The sequence below is a fragment of the Oreochromis aureus genome, linkage group 15, assembly GCF_013358895.1.
Source record: "Oreochromis aureus strain Israel breed Guangdong linkage group 15, ZZ_aureus, whole genome shotgun sequence".
NCBI lineage: Eukaryota > Metazoa > Chordata > Actinopteri > Cichliformes > Cichlidae > Oreochromis > Oreochromis aureus.
The window spans coordinates 15,731,320-15,749,894 of record NC_052956.1 but is presented as its reverse complement, the minus strand read 5'-3'; the positions used below and the strand labels follow the sequence as shown (position 1 = coordinate 15,749,894).

At 38.3% G+C, this 18,575-nt stretch overlaps 1 protein-coding gene across 7 annotated transcripts in view; it reads left to right on the top strand.

Annotated features, from left to right (window-relative positions):
• ptprk (protein tyrosine phosphatase receptor type K) overlaps positions 1-17,676 on the top strand; it is a 104,242-nt gene extending 86,566 nt beyond the window's left edge. For 2 of the 7 annotated variants that reach the window (XM_039598754.1, XM_039598751.1), the window contains 17 exons: positions 981-1,141; positions 4,582-4,769; positions 5,214-5,301; positions 6,142-6,218; positions 7,431-7,448; positions 8,024-8,060; positions 8,200-8,297; positions 8,664-8,780; positions 9,058-9,212; positions 9,337-9,472; positions 10,618-10,767; positions 11,466-11,639; positions 13,128-13,259; positions 13,538-13,663; positions 14,127-14,290; positions 14,450-14,585; positions 14,744-17,676. In XM_039598754.1, the coding sequence (XP_039454688.1) occupies positions 981-1,141; positions 4,582-4,769; positions 5,214-5,301; positions 6,142-6,218; positions 7,431-7,448; positions 8,024-8,060; positions 8,200-8,297; positions 8,664-8,780; positions 9,058-9,212; positions 9,337-9,472; positions 10,618-10,767; positions 11,466-11,639; positions 13,128-13,259; positions 13,538-13,663; positions 14,127-14,290; positions 14,450-14,585; positions 14,744-14,797 (2,011 nt within the window). In that variant the 3' untranslated portion in view covers positions 14,798-17,676. Of the gene's footprint in view, positions 1-980; positions 1,142-4,581; positions 4,770-5,201; positions 5,302-6,141; positions 6,288-7,430; positions 7,449-8,023; positions 8,061-8,199; positions 8,298-8,663; positions 8,781-9,057; positions 9,213-9,336; positions 9,473-10,617; positions 10,768-11,465; positions 11,640-13,127; positions 13,260-13,537; positions 13,664-14,126; positions 14,291-14,449; positions 14,586-14,743 lie in introns of all 7 variants that reach the window. The other 5 variants (XM_039598755.1, XM_039598753.1, XM_039598749.1 and 2 more) reach the window with 4 other exon arrangements.
• Positions 17,677-18,575: the final 899 nt, after the last annotated feature.

Genomic DNA, 18,575 nt, shown 5'->3' with positions numbered 1-18,575 from the left:
AAATTTAATAACTAAGAGCTGTTGTCTTAACTGATGTGCATCTACGGCTCTGGGTACATAATGTTCCTGCATGATGTGTCATGCTCGACATATTAAGTCCTTAAAAGTGTTTTCCTGCAACTTTGTATGTTGAAAACACCGAAAGATTAAACATGAAAATGATTTGATGTTGATATCTATTTAATCAGGCACCAGACTCATGATAAAAAGCAATTTCTCATTATTTTTTTTTCAAATTGTGAAAGCAATACCATTTAATTCTAAAATTCACAACCACTGGTAAAGATGCATCAGAGATTAAAAATCAGTGTCCCACTCTCATAACTACTCACTGACTATTTGTGACACAACTAGTTCAAGTTCTACTATTTACATGGTGATAACTGTTGGTTGGTAAATGTTTTTCCTTAAGGGTTCTGTGCATTGTAGCTCAATCCTTGCTTCTGTTTTAGTGGGATTCACCCGATCTTTGCTGTCAGATGAAAACCAAAGAATTCATACATTAAAAAAAATATACAATTAGTTTCTATTATTATAACCCTAGTAAAAGTTCATAAACATACAAAAATAGGTTCATACAAGTAAAAATGGAGGGAACGGTAAAGTTCAGAGGCTTTCATCTGACAGCTGGAAGCTACAAAAAAGATCTTCCTTGGTTTGAATTAGATGCTGCAGTATTTTCCCTTTGCTCCTTTTGCTGAGCCTGTTAAATGCTGCCATATACAAAAAAGCCTCTCCTCTACCTTCCTTGCTTGCTTGTTTTCTTCTCTTTCCTTCTTCTCTTTTTTCTTCTCCCTGCCTTTCTTCTTTTCTCCCATTTCCTTATTGTTGCTTTCAAACTCTGCATCTTGAGTCAGCAGCCCCAGCCAAAAAGTGATCCAGCTGCTAGATTCTCTCATTCTTGCTGTGGCTTCAGGCTAGCTCATGTTTGTGTATTTATTTGCACAATTCCTGACTGTCTGTCTGTCTCCCTCTAACAGGAAACTGGCTAAGAAACGCAAAGATGCCATTGGAACAACACGGCAGGAAATGACACACATGGTGAACGCTATGGACCGCAGCTATGCTGACCAGAGCACTCTGCATGGCGAGGACCCCATGGCTGTGACATTTATGGACTCTCACAACTACAACAACAGATGTAGGTTCATAAAATCAATTATAATTAAGGTTTTACAAACAAAAAACCCTTAATTAAATGGCTAGCCCTAAATCTTACATTGTGTTTTCCTATCCATCTTCTGTCCACTCTGATTAGAGATGAATCTTTGCAAAGATCATGGTTATTTTTATCAACAGCCAAGCTCCTGTTCAGAAGCTGCAACTAAAATTATTAATGCAATTAGTTAATATTTTAGTAATCAAGTATTTTTATGCAATTGTCACTTTTATAACAATAAACAGAAAAATAATTAGTCATTTGTTTGCCAAACAAGGATCTAACCTGCATTTTTTTGCCTGGAAAAAGACTTAAATGATGGATCAAAGTCATATCTAAATCATTGCTAGTTAAGGTTCTGTCTGTAAATCAATTCACGACACCTCACAGTGAAAGCAGAACAGCATAAATGTAGAACTCATACATGACAGTGATGAAATGGTAAGGTCTTGCCAGAATTTGTGATTTGTCTCAGTTGTCCTCGTCTATGCTTTAGTAAATCTGAAATTTCAATATGTTTCCTGGCCGTGTTTCCTCCTGCAGTGCCCAACGATCCTCTGGTTCCTACTGCTGTGTTAGGTGAGACTTCTAGTGTGGTTGGATATGTCACATGTATCACCTCTAGTGATCACCTACCATCATCAAATAGACCTTGCGCTTGTAACCCTAGCACGTATTATCCCGTCTGTTTTGTGTCCATAACTGAAGTCTATAGCTAGAGCTGTTGGATATAGTCAAACGTCTGTTATAGTGACCTTTGACATTAATCAAAAGTATGGCTTTCTTGGATGTTTTTGGAGCATTAGAAGGTTTTTAATACTCAAAAGACGACAAAAACGACAAAAAAATCAAGGAAAATTTAAAGAGGTATAACAGATTAGAATATGTGAAGTTGGCAAAGCTTTATGTTCATCTTTTATATTTTTCTGCCAACTCTCTGTGTAGAACATGTCTGGTATTTAAAAAAAAAAACCTCCAACAGCTAAGCACTTCATCTGTCATCCTGCGTTTTCCCTTTGGTTCAGTCATTCCCAATTCCAGCCATGGTTTCTGTTTCCTGCTGCGAGTTATTGATATTCACAGTAATTGCCATCATTCTCCCTTAGAGACCTCATTATTTCCACAGTTTTGAGTTGTTTTAAGGCGTGCCATTTTGTCTCCCAAAAATGACAGAAAAGAAGGCTTAAAAGGAGGAAGACAATTTGTCATGTTGCCACAGCAAAATGACTGCTGATTAAATCTGTGACAACACTGAACAACTTAGTGCCTGCAGCCTTGTCTCTGTGGCAGAAGTTTTTCCTGTGCAATGGATCTAGAAGTCTACTTGAGTATCTACCATCTGTGTTATTCCCTGGACTTGTTTTGTGCTGAAGCCCCGCTCTGAGTGTCTGAATCGTGAAATCTGTAGCTTTTGGCTAGTTGGATGTTTCTTTAGCTTCAATGTTGCAGTGCAATGTGTTTATCTGTAGTTGAGTCTAGTGTTGATGTGGAGTTCTGAAATACCCTTAAGGGGTTCACAAAACACAGTGCCACCAAACTGTGTTAATTAACTGTTCCATAGCCTCTAATTTGGAGTGAAGGCTGCAGTTACAATCTGTCTTGGCCAATCACTTCACAGAGGAAGAAGAACTAGCAGGAAGTAACAAATTAAGAGGCGGTGTCGGGTCAAGTTTACTGTTAATTGCCGTGACGAGGGCTTAACAAACCTTTAACAATCAGTAATGAGCTAACATGTCCTCAGAGCAGAGAAAAGCATCCGTTGGATGAAATAAACAGTGTCAGTTAATAAACAGTGGTGAAGATGAAATCAGCCGCTTCTGCTCCGACCCTGAGCTACTGCATTATTTAACCTGTCAGTCTGTACATTACAACTGTCAAGTCACATTTTAAACACAGCGCACTTTGAAGTTCTGCAACTGTTTAACCCCAGTAATAACCTCCAAATGAACTACCTCCTAAAATGTACAAGTTTCAAAAACCAAATAAAATTAAATCAGAGGGGCTGTACTTACACATGTAAATTAAACCTCTAAATTTCTGCAATATACCACAACCATTCCTATAATAAATTTTTATAGTATAAAAAGCACAGTGTGAAAATCTTTGATGTTAATCTAAACCTATAACAACTCTCATCAGTTCACAACATTTCCTCTTTTCTCATTACAATGATGTGATATCGACCTAGTGATTTGGTTGTATTGTACAAAAGCTTAAAAGCTTTACTTTGCCACCTGCTAGTCACTGCTCCATTTGAACTTTTCCTCCACCAGTGATGACATAAAAGGCACATTCCTGATTAAAAACAGGTCATATAAACAAATAAAAACAATAACAATAAATAAAACAAATAAATAACTCACACGGGCTTATAATATTAGTTCAGTTTAACCTCTCACCATATATGGCCCACATCTTGACGTGCACAAGGTGGGCAGAAAAACACACTTTGGGAATCACGTGTATTTTCAGCTGCTCCCTTTTGGCCACTACAGCAGATGGATCCACTTGTTTGATTTGGCATCCTTCCTATTTATGGAGGCTCGTGACCCTCCGAGGCTTGGTCTGTCTCGCCTCCCAGTCTCAAACCAGGGATCTTTTGCATGTGAGGTGAATGTGTTAACTACTACACCACAGAGACATTTTTGGGAAGCACTCCTATAGCTCTTGATTGCTTATTGGGGATTGAGTTACTTATTTTATTCCCCATTTAAAAAACAGATGTTTTACTTCTTTAAATATATTTGCAGTGTGTTTGAAAGGTTTAGAACAGCAGAATGCAACAAATGTTTTAATCTGCTGTGAATGTGGTTGTTTATTGTGAACTAAATGGCACTGCAGTGAACATCCACCTCACAATTCATTTTAAGATATTCCTCATTTTTTTCAGTTTCTGCATCTTGTGGCAATTTTTGGTCCTTTTTGTATGACATCATCAACAAATTCTCTGTATCCATCTCATCCATCGTGGAAAGTCCTTATAAACAAATCCAAACTGTTAAACTAACCTGTAGTCTCGCTAACAAATCCACTTATCCTTCAGTCTGACTAGCCCTTTTTGCTCTTTTCTTTTCCTGCTGCTTTGACATGTAGTTCCAATCACAGGTGAGTATAAACTGAGAAAATAAAGTGGATAATGTTTGGTTTGATTTGAGGAAATGCACTGTTTTCTTTTTGTAAGGTAGAAACTAGAACAGATTTGGGAAGATTGGGAAAGCTTTGTTGCGTTTGTACAGATCAGTGCAAGTAGCTTTCCACACATGTGCAGTTTCAAGGTACAAATAAATGTTTACATGTTTTGGTATCTATCTTACCCATTTTAGGGGTCATAAAATAAAATATTAATGAAGATAAAATAAAATGAAAGGAAGATATTTTGCGAATTATCAATTAACCATACCTTATTTTGTCTCCTCCTGTAGATGAGAACCACACTGGCTCTGCAGCCGAGAACAGCAGGCTTCTAGATGTTCCTCGGTATCACTGTGAAGGAACTGAATCTCCGTATCAGACAGGACAGCTCCACCCAGCCATCAGAGTGGCCGATCTCCTGCAGCACATCAACCTAATGAAAACATCTGACAGCTATGGCTTCAAGGAGGAATATGAAGTAAGATTATTATCTGTACTGTTGACACTAGAGCTTGTAATATTAATTACAGAAGAGGCAAAAGTATTATTAGTAGCAGGAAATGATGTATTTTAATGTGGAGGCTGACACAGAAGTATTATTTTTAAAATCAATACTGCTCTATTTAATGTTTTGGCCTCACATTAAAATGAAAAAATGACTACCAGGTCTAAATTGCCTCTTAATTTGAGGGTACCTTCTGCTCTATCGACTGAACGATCAATGAGACACAAGCCATTTTTATGGTCATTTTATTTTAATGTCTAATAAGAATTTGCTACTTGAATCAAACCAGTCGAACAAAACAAGCACCTAAGTACCACTTTCTTCTCAGAGATTTGCAATAGTACAGTAGTGTTATTTTTAAGGATCCATGACATCTAATTTTATTTTTTATTACTTCGTGTGTTGTTGGTGATACAGAGCTTCTTTGAGGGCCAGTCGGCCTCCTGGGACGTGGCCAAGAAGGAGCAGAATCGTACCAAAAACCGCTACGGGAATATCATAGCATGTAAGCAAGACATCTGCGTTACTGCATTTTAAGTCATAGAGCTTTACAGAAAGAAGAGAAGAAGAAACTGGGAGCAGAAGTAAGTGTACAGCCCACAGAATTAAAAGGGCTAAAATCAAGACAGGACCAAAGAAAAACCACCTTTGTAAGCAACAACAAAAGAATCAATGGGCAACATCTTCAAAAGCTCAATCACCTCTTCAGCCTCTGCCTTGACTCTAAGACCCTTCCTTATGTTCCTTTCTGAGTCCCCAGACTCAGAAAAATTGAGTTACAAAATGGTCTCGTGCTATTTACTTGCATACGTACATACATGTTACATATAATCTATTGTTTGTATTAAATCATGTACAATAATGAATAAAACAATACAAAGAGGTTGCTGCACCAAAAATCTTCTGCCTTTCACAGTTTCACTTCCATTCAGTGAGTAGTTAGTGAGGACTGGCAGACAAGTGTTTTCTTGCAAAGTACAGATGACTATAGCAATCTGCTAGCAACCAAAGAAATCGCAAGGTTTTTGATACAGAACTGTAAACCTACTGACTAAAAACAACCTCGGACTCACCATCCGATTTTCCTAGCAAGGAGTGTTTGCCAAGTTGTCTCTAGACTAGCCTGTGTGACTCAGTCCTAACCGAATTATTTTATTAAATCCTTATCAAATCCCAAATACACACGGAATAAAAAAATAGAAAGCCAAAACACGAAATTCAGAAAAACAGAAAACCGTGAAAACCTTGAAATAATAATTCTTTAACAACAAATCAGTAATAACCTTTCTTACCCCGTCTGTTTCTGCTGCTCTCTCACACACTGTTTTACATTGTCTTTTCTTAGATGACCATTCAAGGGTTATTCTGCAGCCCATAGAAGACGACCCATCCTCCGACTACATCAACGCCAACTACATCGATGTAAGTGGAAACGCATCGAATGCTACTATTGGCTCCCAACGAAACCAACGAAACCACACTCCCTCGCTCGTATGTCAGGCCTCTATACCTTGATTGCGTCTACCAGTCATTCATCATACCATTTTATGCATCCAGCCATGCAGAAAACACATCATACATGCAGTACATGTGTCTGTCTCAGGTGTCAGTCCTGTTGTCTTTCTTTCAAGTTTCCCCATCAATTCACCTGTCCGTCCAGAACTGAATAAGTTATCTGATTTATATGTACGACATAGCAGATTTTAAGTCATCATTTGGATTTAGCGGACTCCTTTTCCAGAAGACCAGAAAGAAATCCATTTAAAGGAGTGACTTTAAGAACTGACAGTGCTAGTTAGTGAGCTTTAGAGGTGATGGTCAGCAGGTTTTGTTACTGTTGGATGGAACCAGCAGTTTTGTGCATTTTAGTAGTTTTTTAGGCTATGCTGATCTAAGCTAAGCTAAGCTAAGCTAATCAGGTTCTAAGAGTAGCTTAATTTCTAGCATTTTTCTTGACTTGAGTCACTTTTAACTGTTCAACAAACCTATTCAGCTGCCTTAAACATCTATATACAATTCATTTTCCATCTTTTGCTTCATCTATTACTTGCCTATTGTTTCTGCATTCACCAATGACACAGTCTTCATCAGTTCATCCACTTTCTGTCATCTCTCAACAATCATCTGCACACTAGTCACTACAACTCACATTGTGCTTTTTTAATGCTAGTATGCTTATCATAAGCTCCACTGTATTATAATTTACTGTCATTAAAACTCTTGCATGCATTCTACCACTCACATTAAGCTAGAATTAGAATGAATAGAGTGGGCACTCCCTAATCTTTGTTGGCACAACAAAGGCAGCTGTCACACAATTTGGACTGCACCCAAAAGATGGAGAAAGCTGGAACATCAGTATGTGATGGTGGTTAAATGAGATTGTGATATGCCAGCTTTCTGAGTCTTTTTGGTTCTATTGTGCTCTCCGTGGAAGACGGTCAAATTCCATTAGGGAGTGTCCTTTCTATTTAGTCTAATTTGGAGTTTTAGATCACATTTTTTTCTGCATGTCCTGATCAAACTTCCATTATGTCAATGCAGCTTTTCTTTTTTCTGATTGACACTCACTGACATTGTTGTGCTCTCTTTCTTTCTTCCACTCGTTCTTTCTGCCTGTGGCTTGGGCTGTAGATTTGGCTGTACAGGGATGTAAGTATCACTGTGGTCTCGTTCATAAATGCCCCTGAACATTTACACCTGCTCACCTGTACATCCATGAACCAGTCCTTATGCATCAAGACATGATGTGTATCCATTTTGAGATGCTGGGGCATCCTTTGCATGACTGATCGCACTTCATCTTGGCCACCAACCACCATCTTTGCATCTCACTGTTTGGTGTCAATTTGCATATGCATATTCACCACTTGTGTCTTAATCGCTTTAATGACAACTTAATAAGTGGTTGTCATAGCCCTGGGCACACCTGGCAGTTGTTGTAGATGTCACGTAGTAGTTTTTAAGTGGAAAGGAAAAATGATGAGATGACCAACTTTGCACATTTTAACATGAATTCAGCAGTATGCAGTGCAACTCAAGTATGCAGTCAGCTAAAAAAAGAATTTCATTAGTCTGTCAGAATTTTTCTCCTGTTGTAGATGAAAGTGAGGTAGCAAGGTAGTTTAGTGTAGAAAGTTATCATTTCCAGCCGTGATAAAAGGTTTTAGAATTTGACACAATTATGTTACCAGCTCATATTAAGGACTGTGGTGTTCTGTTTGCAGGGGTACCAAAGACCAAGTCACTACATTGCTACACAGGGTAAGATGCTGCACCACTCTCAATTACGTGCTGGTATTCTGTATTACTGCTGTTTTATAGGATAGCAACTGTTTCATCACAAATTGTAACCATACTTACAGCAGAATAAAGTGAAAGTATACTCTGCATCTATGCGTAGGTCCTGTTCATGAGACAGTGTATGACTTCTGGAGGATGGTTTGGCAGGAACAGTCAGCCTGCATTGTGATGGTAACCAATCTGGTGGAGGTTGGAAGGGTAAGTTGCTCGTTTTTCTACATTCAGTGGATCTCAGATGGTAACTTTATTAAAATTACTATTACTTAGTCAAAATTATCCAAATTTAATTTTTTAAAATTCAGCAATGTCCACTGCATTTACACATGCTATTGCAAATACCTGTATATGTACAGTTAGGTAGGAACATTGCAAGAATGTTAGTGTGATGTCTCTGTCAACAATCCTGTAAAATATACTCTTTAAATTATGTATAACATATTTGGTTTAAAAGTGGCATTTTTCATATTGGCATTATATTAAATATTATTATGCAAGAAAAAAAAGCTGTATTTGATCCTTGATTTAAGCTTGTCTTTATTGTTTCATGGCTTTTTTTCTTTCTAGGTTAAGTGCTATAAATACTGGCCAGATGATGCTGAGGTGTATGGAGACTTCAAGGTGACTTTTGTGGAGGTTGAACCACTCGCTGAATATGTGGTTCGCACATTTACACTGGAGAGGGTGAGTAAAACGTGTTATAATCTAGCAAAAATTAATATTTTGTATTCATTTTGCATTTTGCTTGGATGTAATTTATACAAAAAAATCAGGTAGAGGTGTAGCTGCACTTCTAGCTGTAGTTTGGTTGACACAGACTTGTTTGGTTTTGTTTATCGTCCTCCTTGTAGCTTCAACAAAACCAGTTAATAAGTTTGAGACATATCTAGAAAGGGTGTTTATAGAATAAACACGTTTCATGAAATTTTACTTAAAGATGTTTTTTTTTGTCTTTACTCAGCGTGGTTTCAATGAGGTCCGCGAAGTCAAGCAGTTCCACTTCACAGGCTGGCCTGATCATGGAGTTCCATATCATGCCACAGGACTTCTTTCCTTCATCCGCAGAGTTAAAATGTCTAATCCACCTTCTGCTGGGCCAATTGTGGTCCACTGCAGGTATAAAAATGAATTATTAGAAAATAAACATGCATAGTCAAAACAAAATGTTTTCTCTCCCAATGACGGACATAGAGAAAGATCTATAAATTTAAAATTTGTGTTCTTCACTTTCTGTCTGCAGTGCTGGAGCAGGGCGCACAGGATGTTTCATAGTCATTGACATCATGTTGGACATGGCAGAGAGAGAAGGAGTGGTCGACATCTACAACTGTGTGAAGGCTCTTCGCTCCAGGAGGATCAACATGGTACAGACTGAGGTGACTGCATTACCCATCCTCCATCTGCATCCACATCTTTAGAATAGATGTAGGGAAAACTTGACTTCAAACTCAGCCATCAGCATGGTACGGGCTGAGGTGACAAGGTTTTATGTAGTTATCTATTTTCCATGCATGCATGAAAATATCACCTCATTAAGTTCAATTCGTCAGCTTTCACTTCTGTGAATGTAACACTGACAATAAGTAAAAGTCATGCATAATTTTCATATTTAAAGCTTGCTCTGGCGCCCTCTTGTGTTAGTAAAAAAAATCACTATCATGTTGAACTGTTCTCTGAGGAAGCACATTCATCTATCACTGCATGGGTGTATCCGATTTGCCTGAATTTGTGGTTGTTAAACATGGAAATTTTTTAATACATAGAATAATAATTGTAGAATAATAGAAGCATAAATGAGTTAGTTCTAAACAGAATATAGATAATATAGGCCGTATATGCATCCAAACAAAGAGGATCCTTCTTTGACTGTAGTGGTTATTATTCTTTAAATTAATATTTTTGTAATGTTTTTCCTATTAAAAAGACCACAAATAGTAATTCAGATCATATATATAAACTATCAAGCAGTGCAGTAACAACAGAGCAAAAGTAATTTCAAGCTTCATGGTTCAGATCAGCCTGTAGGTCAGAGCATAAAGCAAACTTTTAAAAGTTTATTAAATTCTTTGTCATACTTGGAAGCTTGTGACTCACAGAATGCAGGTCGATGCAATCTTTCATGGACACATTTCATGTCCAACTTAAGAATTCTGCACTATTGTCCTGTAACAGAGTAACAATTTAACAGCTTATAAGACCCATCTTGTTACAAAGTACATTCAGAGCCGTTCACCAAAGCAGGTCAGTCTGTGTCCCATCATTGAATTGAAGCTGGCATCATTTGCTTGAAAGATCTAAAAACACAACTGCCCGTATGGACTGACTCACAGGTGAAGTAAACCTAACCAACAGTCATCACGTCATCCATCCCTCCACCTCTCATCAGTCTTCACTCACCCACAGTGTGTGCATCACTTTCAGCTGTTTGTCTTATACAAAGTTGTGTTTCTTATTTTTCTAATGGTGAAATATGAATGTGTAGAATATGTGATAATATGTGTATTATAATATATGTCTTCAGGAGCAGTACATATTCATTCACGACGCCATACTAGAGGCTTGTCTTTGTGGAGAAACAGCCATACCGGTCTGCGAGTTCAAAGCAGCTTATTATGAGCTGATCCGCATCGACTCCCAGACCAACTCTTCCCATCTGAAGGATGAGTTCCAGGTAAAATCAAACTGTAATCTGTTACTTTGCGCCCAGAGTTTCCAAAGTGGAGCTTGTAGGCCAGTGTCAGCCTGTGGTAAAGCAGCACAGAGGGCTCTTCAGAGTCTTCAGAGTCTGAGCGCGCTCTTCATTTACAATTGTTCTGTTCTGTTCCTGGCATCGCAGCAGACTAAATCTTCCTAACACTGACACTTATAGCTGCTGTCAAGAGAGGTCACCTCACTAATGGTTAAAAAAGTACTAATAAAACCCACAAACGAGTACTGAAATATTAAATGGAACTCAGTAATCAAAACTTTAACAATTCCTACTTTATGTCCTAAAATGAAATCTCCTCTAACCCCTTCTGATGTGTAATTCTTTTTACAATATGGGCATTAAGACATTTGCTGTGTATTTTTACATCAAGAGGAACCACTTGCTGTTGTCATCTGCTACTCCTGAATGTAAAGAATGGGTTTTAACACACAAAAAATATAATTATGTGGAGTTTCTGGATACTCAAACTCATCACCTTCTTTCACTGTAGTGCTAAACCTTGTGACCTTGAGTTCCATAAACTCAATATTTTTAATGCACACAAGTTTTTCTTTCCCACCAGCTTGGCTTTTAGGTCTGTTTCTATCTTCATGGAGCCCTTCTTTGAATCTTCGGACACTGTTAATTAACGTACATCATACATTTCTCTCTCTGTCCAGACATTAAACTCAGTGACTCCTCAGCCACAGCCAGAAGACTGCAGCATTGCGTTGTTGCCTAGAAACCAAGATAAGAACCGCTTTATGGATGGCCTTCCTCCAGATAGATGCCTTCCCTTCCTCATCACAATAGATGGAGAAAGCAGCAACTACATCAACGCTGCTCTGATGGATGTAAGTCAATAATGTGTTACTGGAACACACTGTAAGGTTGTGTTATTTTCAACACATCAAGCAAGAGTAGTTTGGGACATTTCACACTGTGTGTAGATGTTCAAAAAGACTTTCAGCAGAACCAGCTGATGTGTTACTCTTACCACAATTTCTGTATATTTAATGCCAATTATATAAAGACTAGATTTAACACTCAGTGTCCCAAACTGCAGTCACATTTTTGTTGAAAATGATACAGACTTTTATGAAGGTACATTGAAATGATGATGAAGATAAACATGTCACACAACACTTAAACTTACTAACATATAACACACACACACACACACACACACACACACACACACACACACACACACACACACACACACACACACACACAGACTCCCTTCCTTCTTTGTGTGATGCTGTGTTTGTGGTTTTAGCAGCAGAAGGCTAGAGACAAATCCAGCCTCTAAAAAGACCACTAGCTTTTCTCTGGCCACCATTCAAACATTGTTTGTTTGCAACTGTTGACATTGCCTCAACGCGTTGCCCATTTACCGTGACTTGAAAAGAAAGTCATTGAGTAGGTAGAAATTTTGAGGTAAGGTTTTAAGGTAAGGTCATTAGAAGGTTATGATCAGTTTTGTGAGCAAAGATATAGTGAAAAAAAGATAGTAAGGGGTGGGCTGTAGGTATGTGAGTAATTTCCTGATAATGTGTGAACATTTGCGTGTTGTGGGAACAAACCTGGCTTCTCTCCAACAAAGCTGTTGGACAAAATACTGTAAAATTTCTAGAGTTCAGTCAAGTTTTAGACGTTTACCTTAAAGTTTAGTTACTCACCTCTGGCCTCTCTCTAACCAAGCTGTCAGAAGAGTTCCAGGTAATGGGATTTTACTTCAAGTCTCCAATACTGGATTTGTTTCATGGCTTCAGTGTTGTTCTGCCACCAGATTCATTTTTGTGAACAACATCCACACCCTAAATCCTAAACCTGTGCCCGACCCTCACATTAGATTCTCTGTCACCAAGCAGTCGCACCTGCGTCACACATTTGGCTGTACATTTTCATTCAAGCCGAAGTGGGTTCAGTTCACATTCAGACCAGTTAGTTCTTGATTCTTTTTTTATGTGAACTTTGAAGAAGTTTGTCTTCCTGAGCTAACTGAAAATGAAGTTAACTGACCCCATCAAATGTAGTTTTTGCTGTATGTGTAGTCTTGTGCATGTTCCCAACCCTCACTGTTAATAGACCCACTGCATGATCGTCAAACCAAAGTCACCTTTTAACTATGCTTGCTTTCCCATGTCTCACATACTGTGCAGCTCTACTCTGCTGTTTGTGTTTTAATGTGCACATGTGAGAAAGAAATGTACTGTGGGACAGTCAAAATTAAGATGTTTTAAAAAATAAAAAACAACAGTTTAGTAATGCTTGATTGAATCATTAAGAGTGTCTTCTTTGTCAGTGATCGCTTTTGTTGTCTCTCTCCTTCTCTTCAGAGCTACAGACAGCCTGCTGCATTCATCGTTACCCAGCATCCTTTGCCCAACACTGTCAAAGACTTTTGGCGCCTAGTTTACGACTATGGATGTACCAGTCTGGTGATGCTAAATGAGATTGACCTGGCTCAGGTATTTTACATAAAGTTCTGCTGTGTTTCTTACCATAGTATTGTGTCCTTTTTACAGTAATCATGGATTTGTTATATAAGATTAGCTTATTTAGAGCTAATAAACTTGTAAAGGAAAGATGGAAAAAAGCAATCCTGCAGTGTTTCATTTCATTTTAAGAATTTTTTGTCCCCCTGGACAAAAAACGGTCAGGGATTTTTTATTTTTTTTGCATTTGCCTCTATTTTTTCTGAAATTGTTACAGTGTTTTTCTAAATGCTGTAATTGTTCTCTCTCAGGGTTGTCCTCAGTACTGGCCAGAGGAGGGCATGCTGCGTTACGGTCCCGTCCAGGTGGAATGTATGTCGTGCTCGATGGAATGTGATGTTATCAGCCGGCTCTTCAGAGTCTGCAACCTCACCAGGGTGGGCAGTCAGAATCATGCTACGTTTCTATCATTATTTATTTATTGTTTTATTTCACCTTTATTTATACAGGTGAATCTCATTGAATCAATCTCATACAATGTGTTATTTTCAAGGGCGACCTGTTTTAAATAGCCATACAAAAATACAGCATGTTAAAACGCACTATAGTCATTAAAATTCATATAACCAATTAACTGAAAAAATACATACTGAGAAAATTAGCTGGAAAAATGCATACCTATTTACAGTGTAAAAGATGGATGTGACCATGTGATATCACCTGTGGGTCTGACACTGAGCCAAAGGTTTTAAAACTCCTCTAAAATAGTTTGGCCTGACATTTCAACATTGGAGCCTATCAGAATTGACTCGCTTTTGGATCTAGCCTCAAGTGGCATTTGAGGATCTGCAGTTTTTGACATGGCTTAATCGGTTTTTCTGATTCTGTCTCTTATTCCAGCCTCAGGAAGGCTATCTGATGGTTCGTCAGTTCCAGTACCTGGGATGGTCTGGGCACAGAGAAGTCCCCGCGTCCAAACGCTCTTTCCTCAAACTGATCCTTCAGGTTGACCAGTGGCAGCGTGAAGGGGAGGAGGGAGAGGGAAGAACCATTGTGCACTGCCTGTGAGTGCACACAAATCAAAGAGCACAGTTGCTTTCTCTTCTTTTACCATTTAAATCAAAATCATCAGCCCTGCACAAGAGTTGGAAAAACCCCGAATTAAATATTAAATTGTGCTTTTTGCGACGTATCATCGTGTATTCTGTTATGTTTGTTTGTAGAAATGGAGGTGGGCGTAGCGGAGTATTCTGTGCCAGCAGTATCGTGTGCGAGATGGCCAAGAGACAGAGTGTGGTTGATGTTTTCCACGCCGTAAAGACCTTGAGGAATAGCAAACCTAACATGGTGGATACTCCGGTGAGTTAACCATAAACACCTTATGCAAAGTGAGAAAGCTCATGAACGCATTATGTTGTTATTACATTTTATACACATAATAATACAAACTTTAGTCAAACTGTGAATGTGTGACAGTGCATATGTTTAGTTAAGGGTGTATGTGTGTCTGTTTGCAGGAACAGTATCGGTTCTGCTACGACCTGGCATTGGAGTTCATCGAGTCGTCCTAAGTGAAGGACAGAAGAGCAGAATGAGGAGAAGAAGAGTCAGAGAACATCTGTTCACATCTTGTGTGTTTGATCCTTTGCTTTGCTTGGTCTCGATCCCCTTTGTGGCGGCCGTCGTGTAGCATCCATCTTGCGTCTCTACAAAAGGCGCGAGCGAAACGGGCTCCTTGTACATGTTAAACAAAGGGAAATGCTTAGACTTTTAACAGGAAATGCGATGGAGAGGAGGAGATGTTACTCCTTTCACTCATTTCTGCTTATTGTACAGCTTTTTGAGTGCCAGCGGGCCCCTGTATGCTTCGGGTCCCATTTAAAACATTTAGCCTCTCACCACAGCCACCTCCCATGGACTTGATGCTTTGTGCTGTTTCAGCTGCAGTACTTCCTGTCTACTGTAGATGTCTCTCTCTCTCTCTTGCTCGCTCCCTTGCAAGCAGCTTTTGATAAACTGCAAGTTAAAGTTTTCAGTGGCCCGACATTCCTGCTCTCATGCTAATTTCTGACTAATTTAACTGTATTGGGCATCTCATCATGGTGATATTTGTAGTATATACAGCCAATACTTTTGTATGAGAGCAAGTGAACAACTGAAAGTTAAAGTCCGGAGAAACTCTGTGAATGGTTCTGTTTCTGCTCTGCACACCTTTCAAATGACTTTAGCAAACACTGAGTCAGTACATTATTATGAACGAGTATGAACCTATTTACATTGGTTACACGCAGTTTATTATTTTTAGAAAACAGAAAAAAATAATAATAATTTTGCCCTTATTAAATAAAGTAAAAACAAGACTGTGAAAGGCAAATCAAGACCAGGAAACAAACGAAAAACAGGAAGTTTACATCGGGATTATTAGGCTTTTAGATTTTTTTTTATAATATTCATTTAGCTGCAACTTGACAAATGTTATGTTATCCTTTTTGTTTTAAAACGTGTGTTATGTATCACTTTTTCTTTTGTAGTATCATGTACCTATCTACTGGTTAGACTTTTGCAGTCTGCATTGTACATTAGACTGTGACATTAGCCGAATCATGTTCTTTTCAGGGCTGGGCCCAATGCACTTTCAATTCAGCCTGTACATAAATGGAAAAACAAACAAACTGCAATTATAAAGAGATTTTGGACATGGCAAAAAGTCTTCCTATTTGCCCATAGAAAAGACTGAAATTACACATCCTTTGATGACAAGATTAACTGACAGTTTCCATTTACAGTATGGCTTGAATGGAATTGGAAGTGACCTGACCCCAGGCTTCATTTGTTTTGTGCACTGGTGGCCAACACTTTTCTCTTTATTGTAATATTATTATTTTGTAGCTGATGTTTCTTCATAAGCCAAAGACTTTGTGTAAATATGTCTATATGGATAAAGCACATTGTTTGTATTTATTGTTTGTTTACTTGCATTGCTTGTAAGAACAATCATTTTCCATTCCATGTTTGCCCACCAGCGTTTCCTAAACCGCACACGGGGACGCAAAATGGGCTGCAAGTCTGTTTCCTCTGGAGTCTTGAGAGTATTAGTGTGATTTATCGAGACCCGTAATGGGTCCCAAGGTAACAGATTACATCTGCCCAATTTGGGTCCATGAAGAAGAGTTTAAGAACCCCTGATTGAAGCTGTATATTAAAGCTTTAGAAGTAGTTTTTCAGTATTTAGGTGGAATTCAGTAGTATTGTCTTTGTTTTCACTTCTTGAATCTCTGTGATGTTACTGTGGTTTATTTGTGTATGAGCCCATTGCGCTGTCTGTGGTCAGTAGAAATTCAGTGCATTTATATGCACAGAGTATTTTGGATAATAGCGCCTATCCCTCTTAACGTCTTAGTCGGGATAAGCTGTTTATCTTCATCCTCGTATCCTGCTCACCATTATCCCTGGATACACACTGACTCAGTGATGCAAAAACAGGCTTAGTGAGTGAAACAGGCAGGACTGTGATACAAAAAAATTTATTGTGCCTAATCATTTGAATTTTCTTGTCGCTACAAGCATTTTTACAGCATCTTAGATCGCACCCAGGGCTTTGTTGAATGCGTTCTCATGAACGAACAGTGTTCTGAATACCTTTTGGACCATGATTCATTGTGTTTTTACTCATCAGAATGCTTCTTTGTGAGGCTTTACAAGCTTACAGAATATCAGATGTATTTCTGTTTGTGAACAAACTGAGTCAGAAAAAAAGAACTTTATTGTAAATAACATGTCAGATGTTCCACTTCGATGGAGCAAGAGCAGCCCTACTCATGAGGATGTTATTGTAAATAGAGTGCTCTAAAAGGCTCTATTGTTGGGTGAACAGTAGAGATTTAGATAATGGATGCAATGTCAGAACATTTGTTCTGGTGTAGATAAAAAAGATACAGATTGTACTCTTGTTTTGGAGGATTCAAATTCGAGTATTGACAGATGGTGTTTTAAAAAGATATATATAGTTTTCACTGAATACAGAACATTATTCTGTAGGTGGAACATCAGCCTTCAGTTTTGTTACTTCTGATTTTTGGTCTGATCCAAAGAAGGGAGAGAGAAGAGCATGGTGTAATAGTAATCCAGTCATATTTTATGTTTAGCAACAATGGATTTTGCTACATGCATAAATCAGTGAGAGCAGAACGTGAACACAATATGTAAAGCCTCTTAACTACACACTTAAAGGAAAACTAAGAAACAAATCTTCTTAAGAGGCCAATGACTCCTCCTCTTTAAATCTGAAATAATGGCCCTGAAGAGTAGTGAATGAAGCTGGTGTCTGGATGAGAGGCCAGTCTGACTATAGAGTTGATATTCATGGTTCATAATTATTCTTGTCTGTAATGTTTGGCTTATTTGCTGTAATAAAGACCACTTCTTTAATTAAAAGTGAAGTGTTTGGAGAGTTGTTGTATTTATTCAACCATTATCAGCTTCTGATACATTCAGACCAACCTGAAGACATTTCATTTATTACCTTTAAAGCTACCTATGTGCTTATAGTCCCCCTGCACACCTTCAATTTTGATTAGCCCTGTTTGATGACTACACTCTTCCTGAATATAAAACAGAAACTTGGCTACTGGGACATCACCCGTTGTACTTCACCTTTTGAAGGCTCAATATTCATATTTTGGCTGCCACCTTGTCAGGGTTTTTCAGCCAGAGGTTACCAGAGTGGTTAGTGGGCTTTGTTAGAAGGCTGCATACATAAATTGTATGCAGCAAATTGAACGTACACATACCCGCTAATTAGTTCTAAGAAACTGACTAATAAAATGATGAAAAATGAATAAAATAATTGAATTTCGTTCATCAAAACTGACGCACAAACTTTTTGGACCACAAAGCAGGCCATATTATTTGTTCCACAATAATCTCAAGAGGTCCAGTTTAATAAGTAGGAGATGAGGCTAAAGCAGCCCTTGTTGGGATGTTGGTCAACGTGGCCAACTCAAATATCCAAATGGAGGAGTTAACTTATCATAATACACAAAACTGTTGTCTGTCTGTCCGTAAACTCTTGCTACGTGATCAAACTCGGCACATAGGCACACTATTATTTGGTTCAAAGTCTTTTAGCAAGTTGCCACTCATTTGTGCACCCAGTTCTTGTTCTTTTGTTTGTTTGTTTTCCAAGTGATTAAAATTTTATGCTGTACCCCAGCAGAGACGGCACACTAATCACATCTGAATCAGCTCCTGAAGGCTCATAGCTATACAAGATATTATGATGCTGTCATGTTGCCCATAGCAGCCACTTACCAGTGGGCTAAAATTACTCATTTGTGGCATTTATGGTCT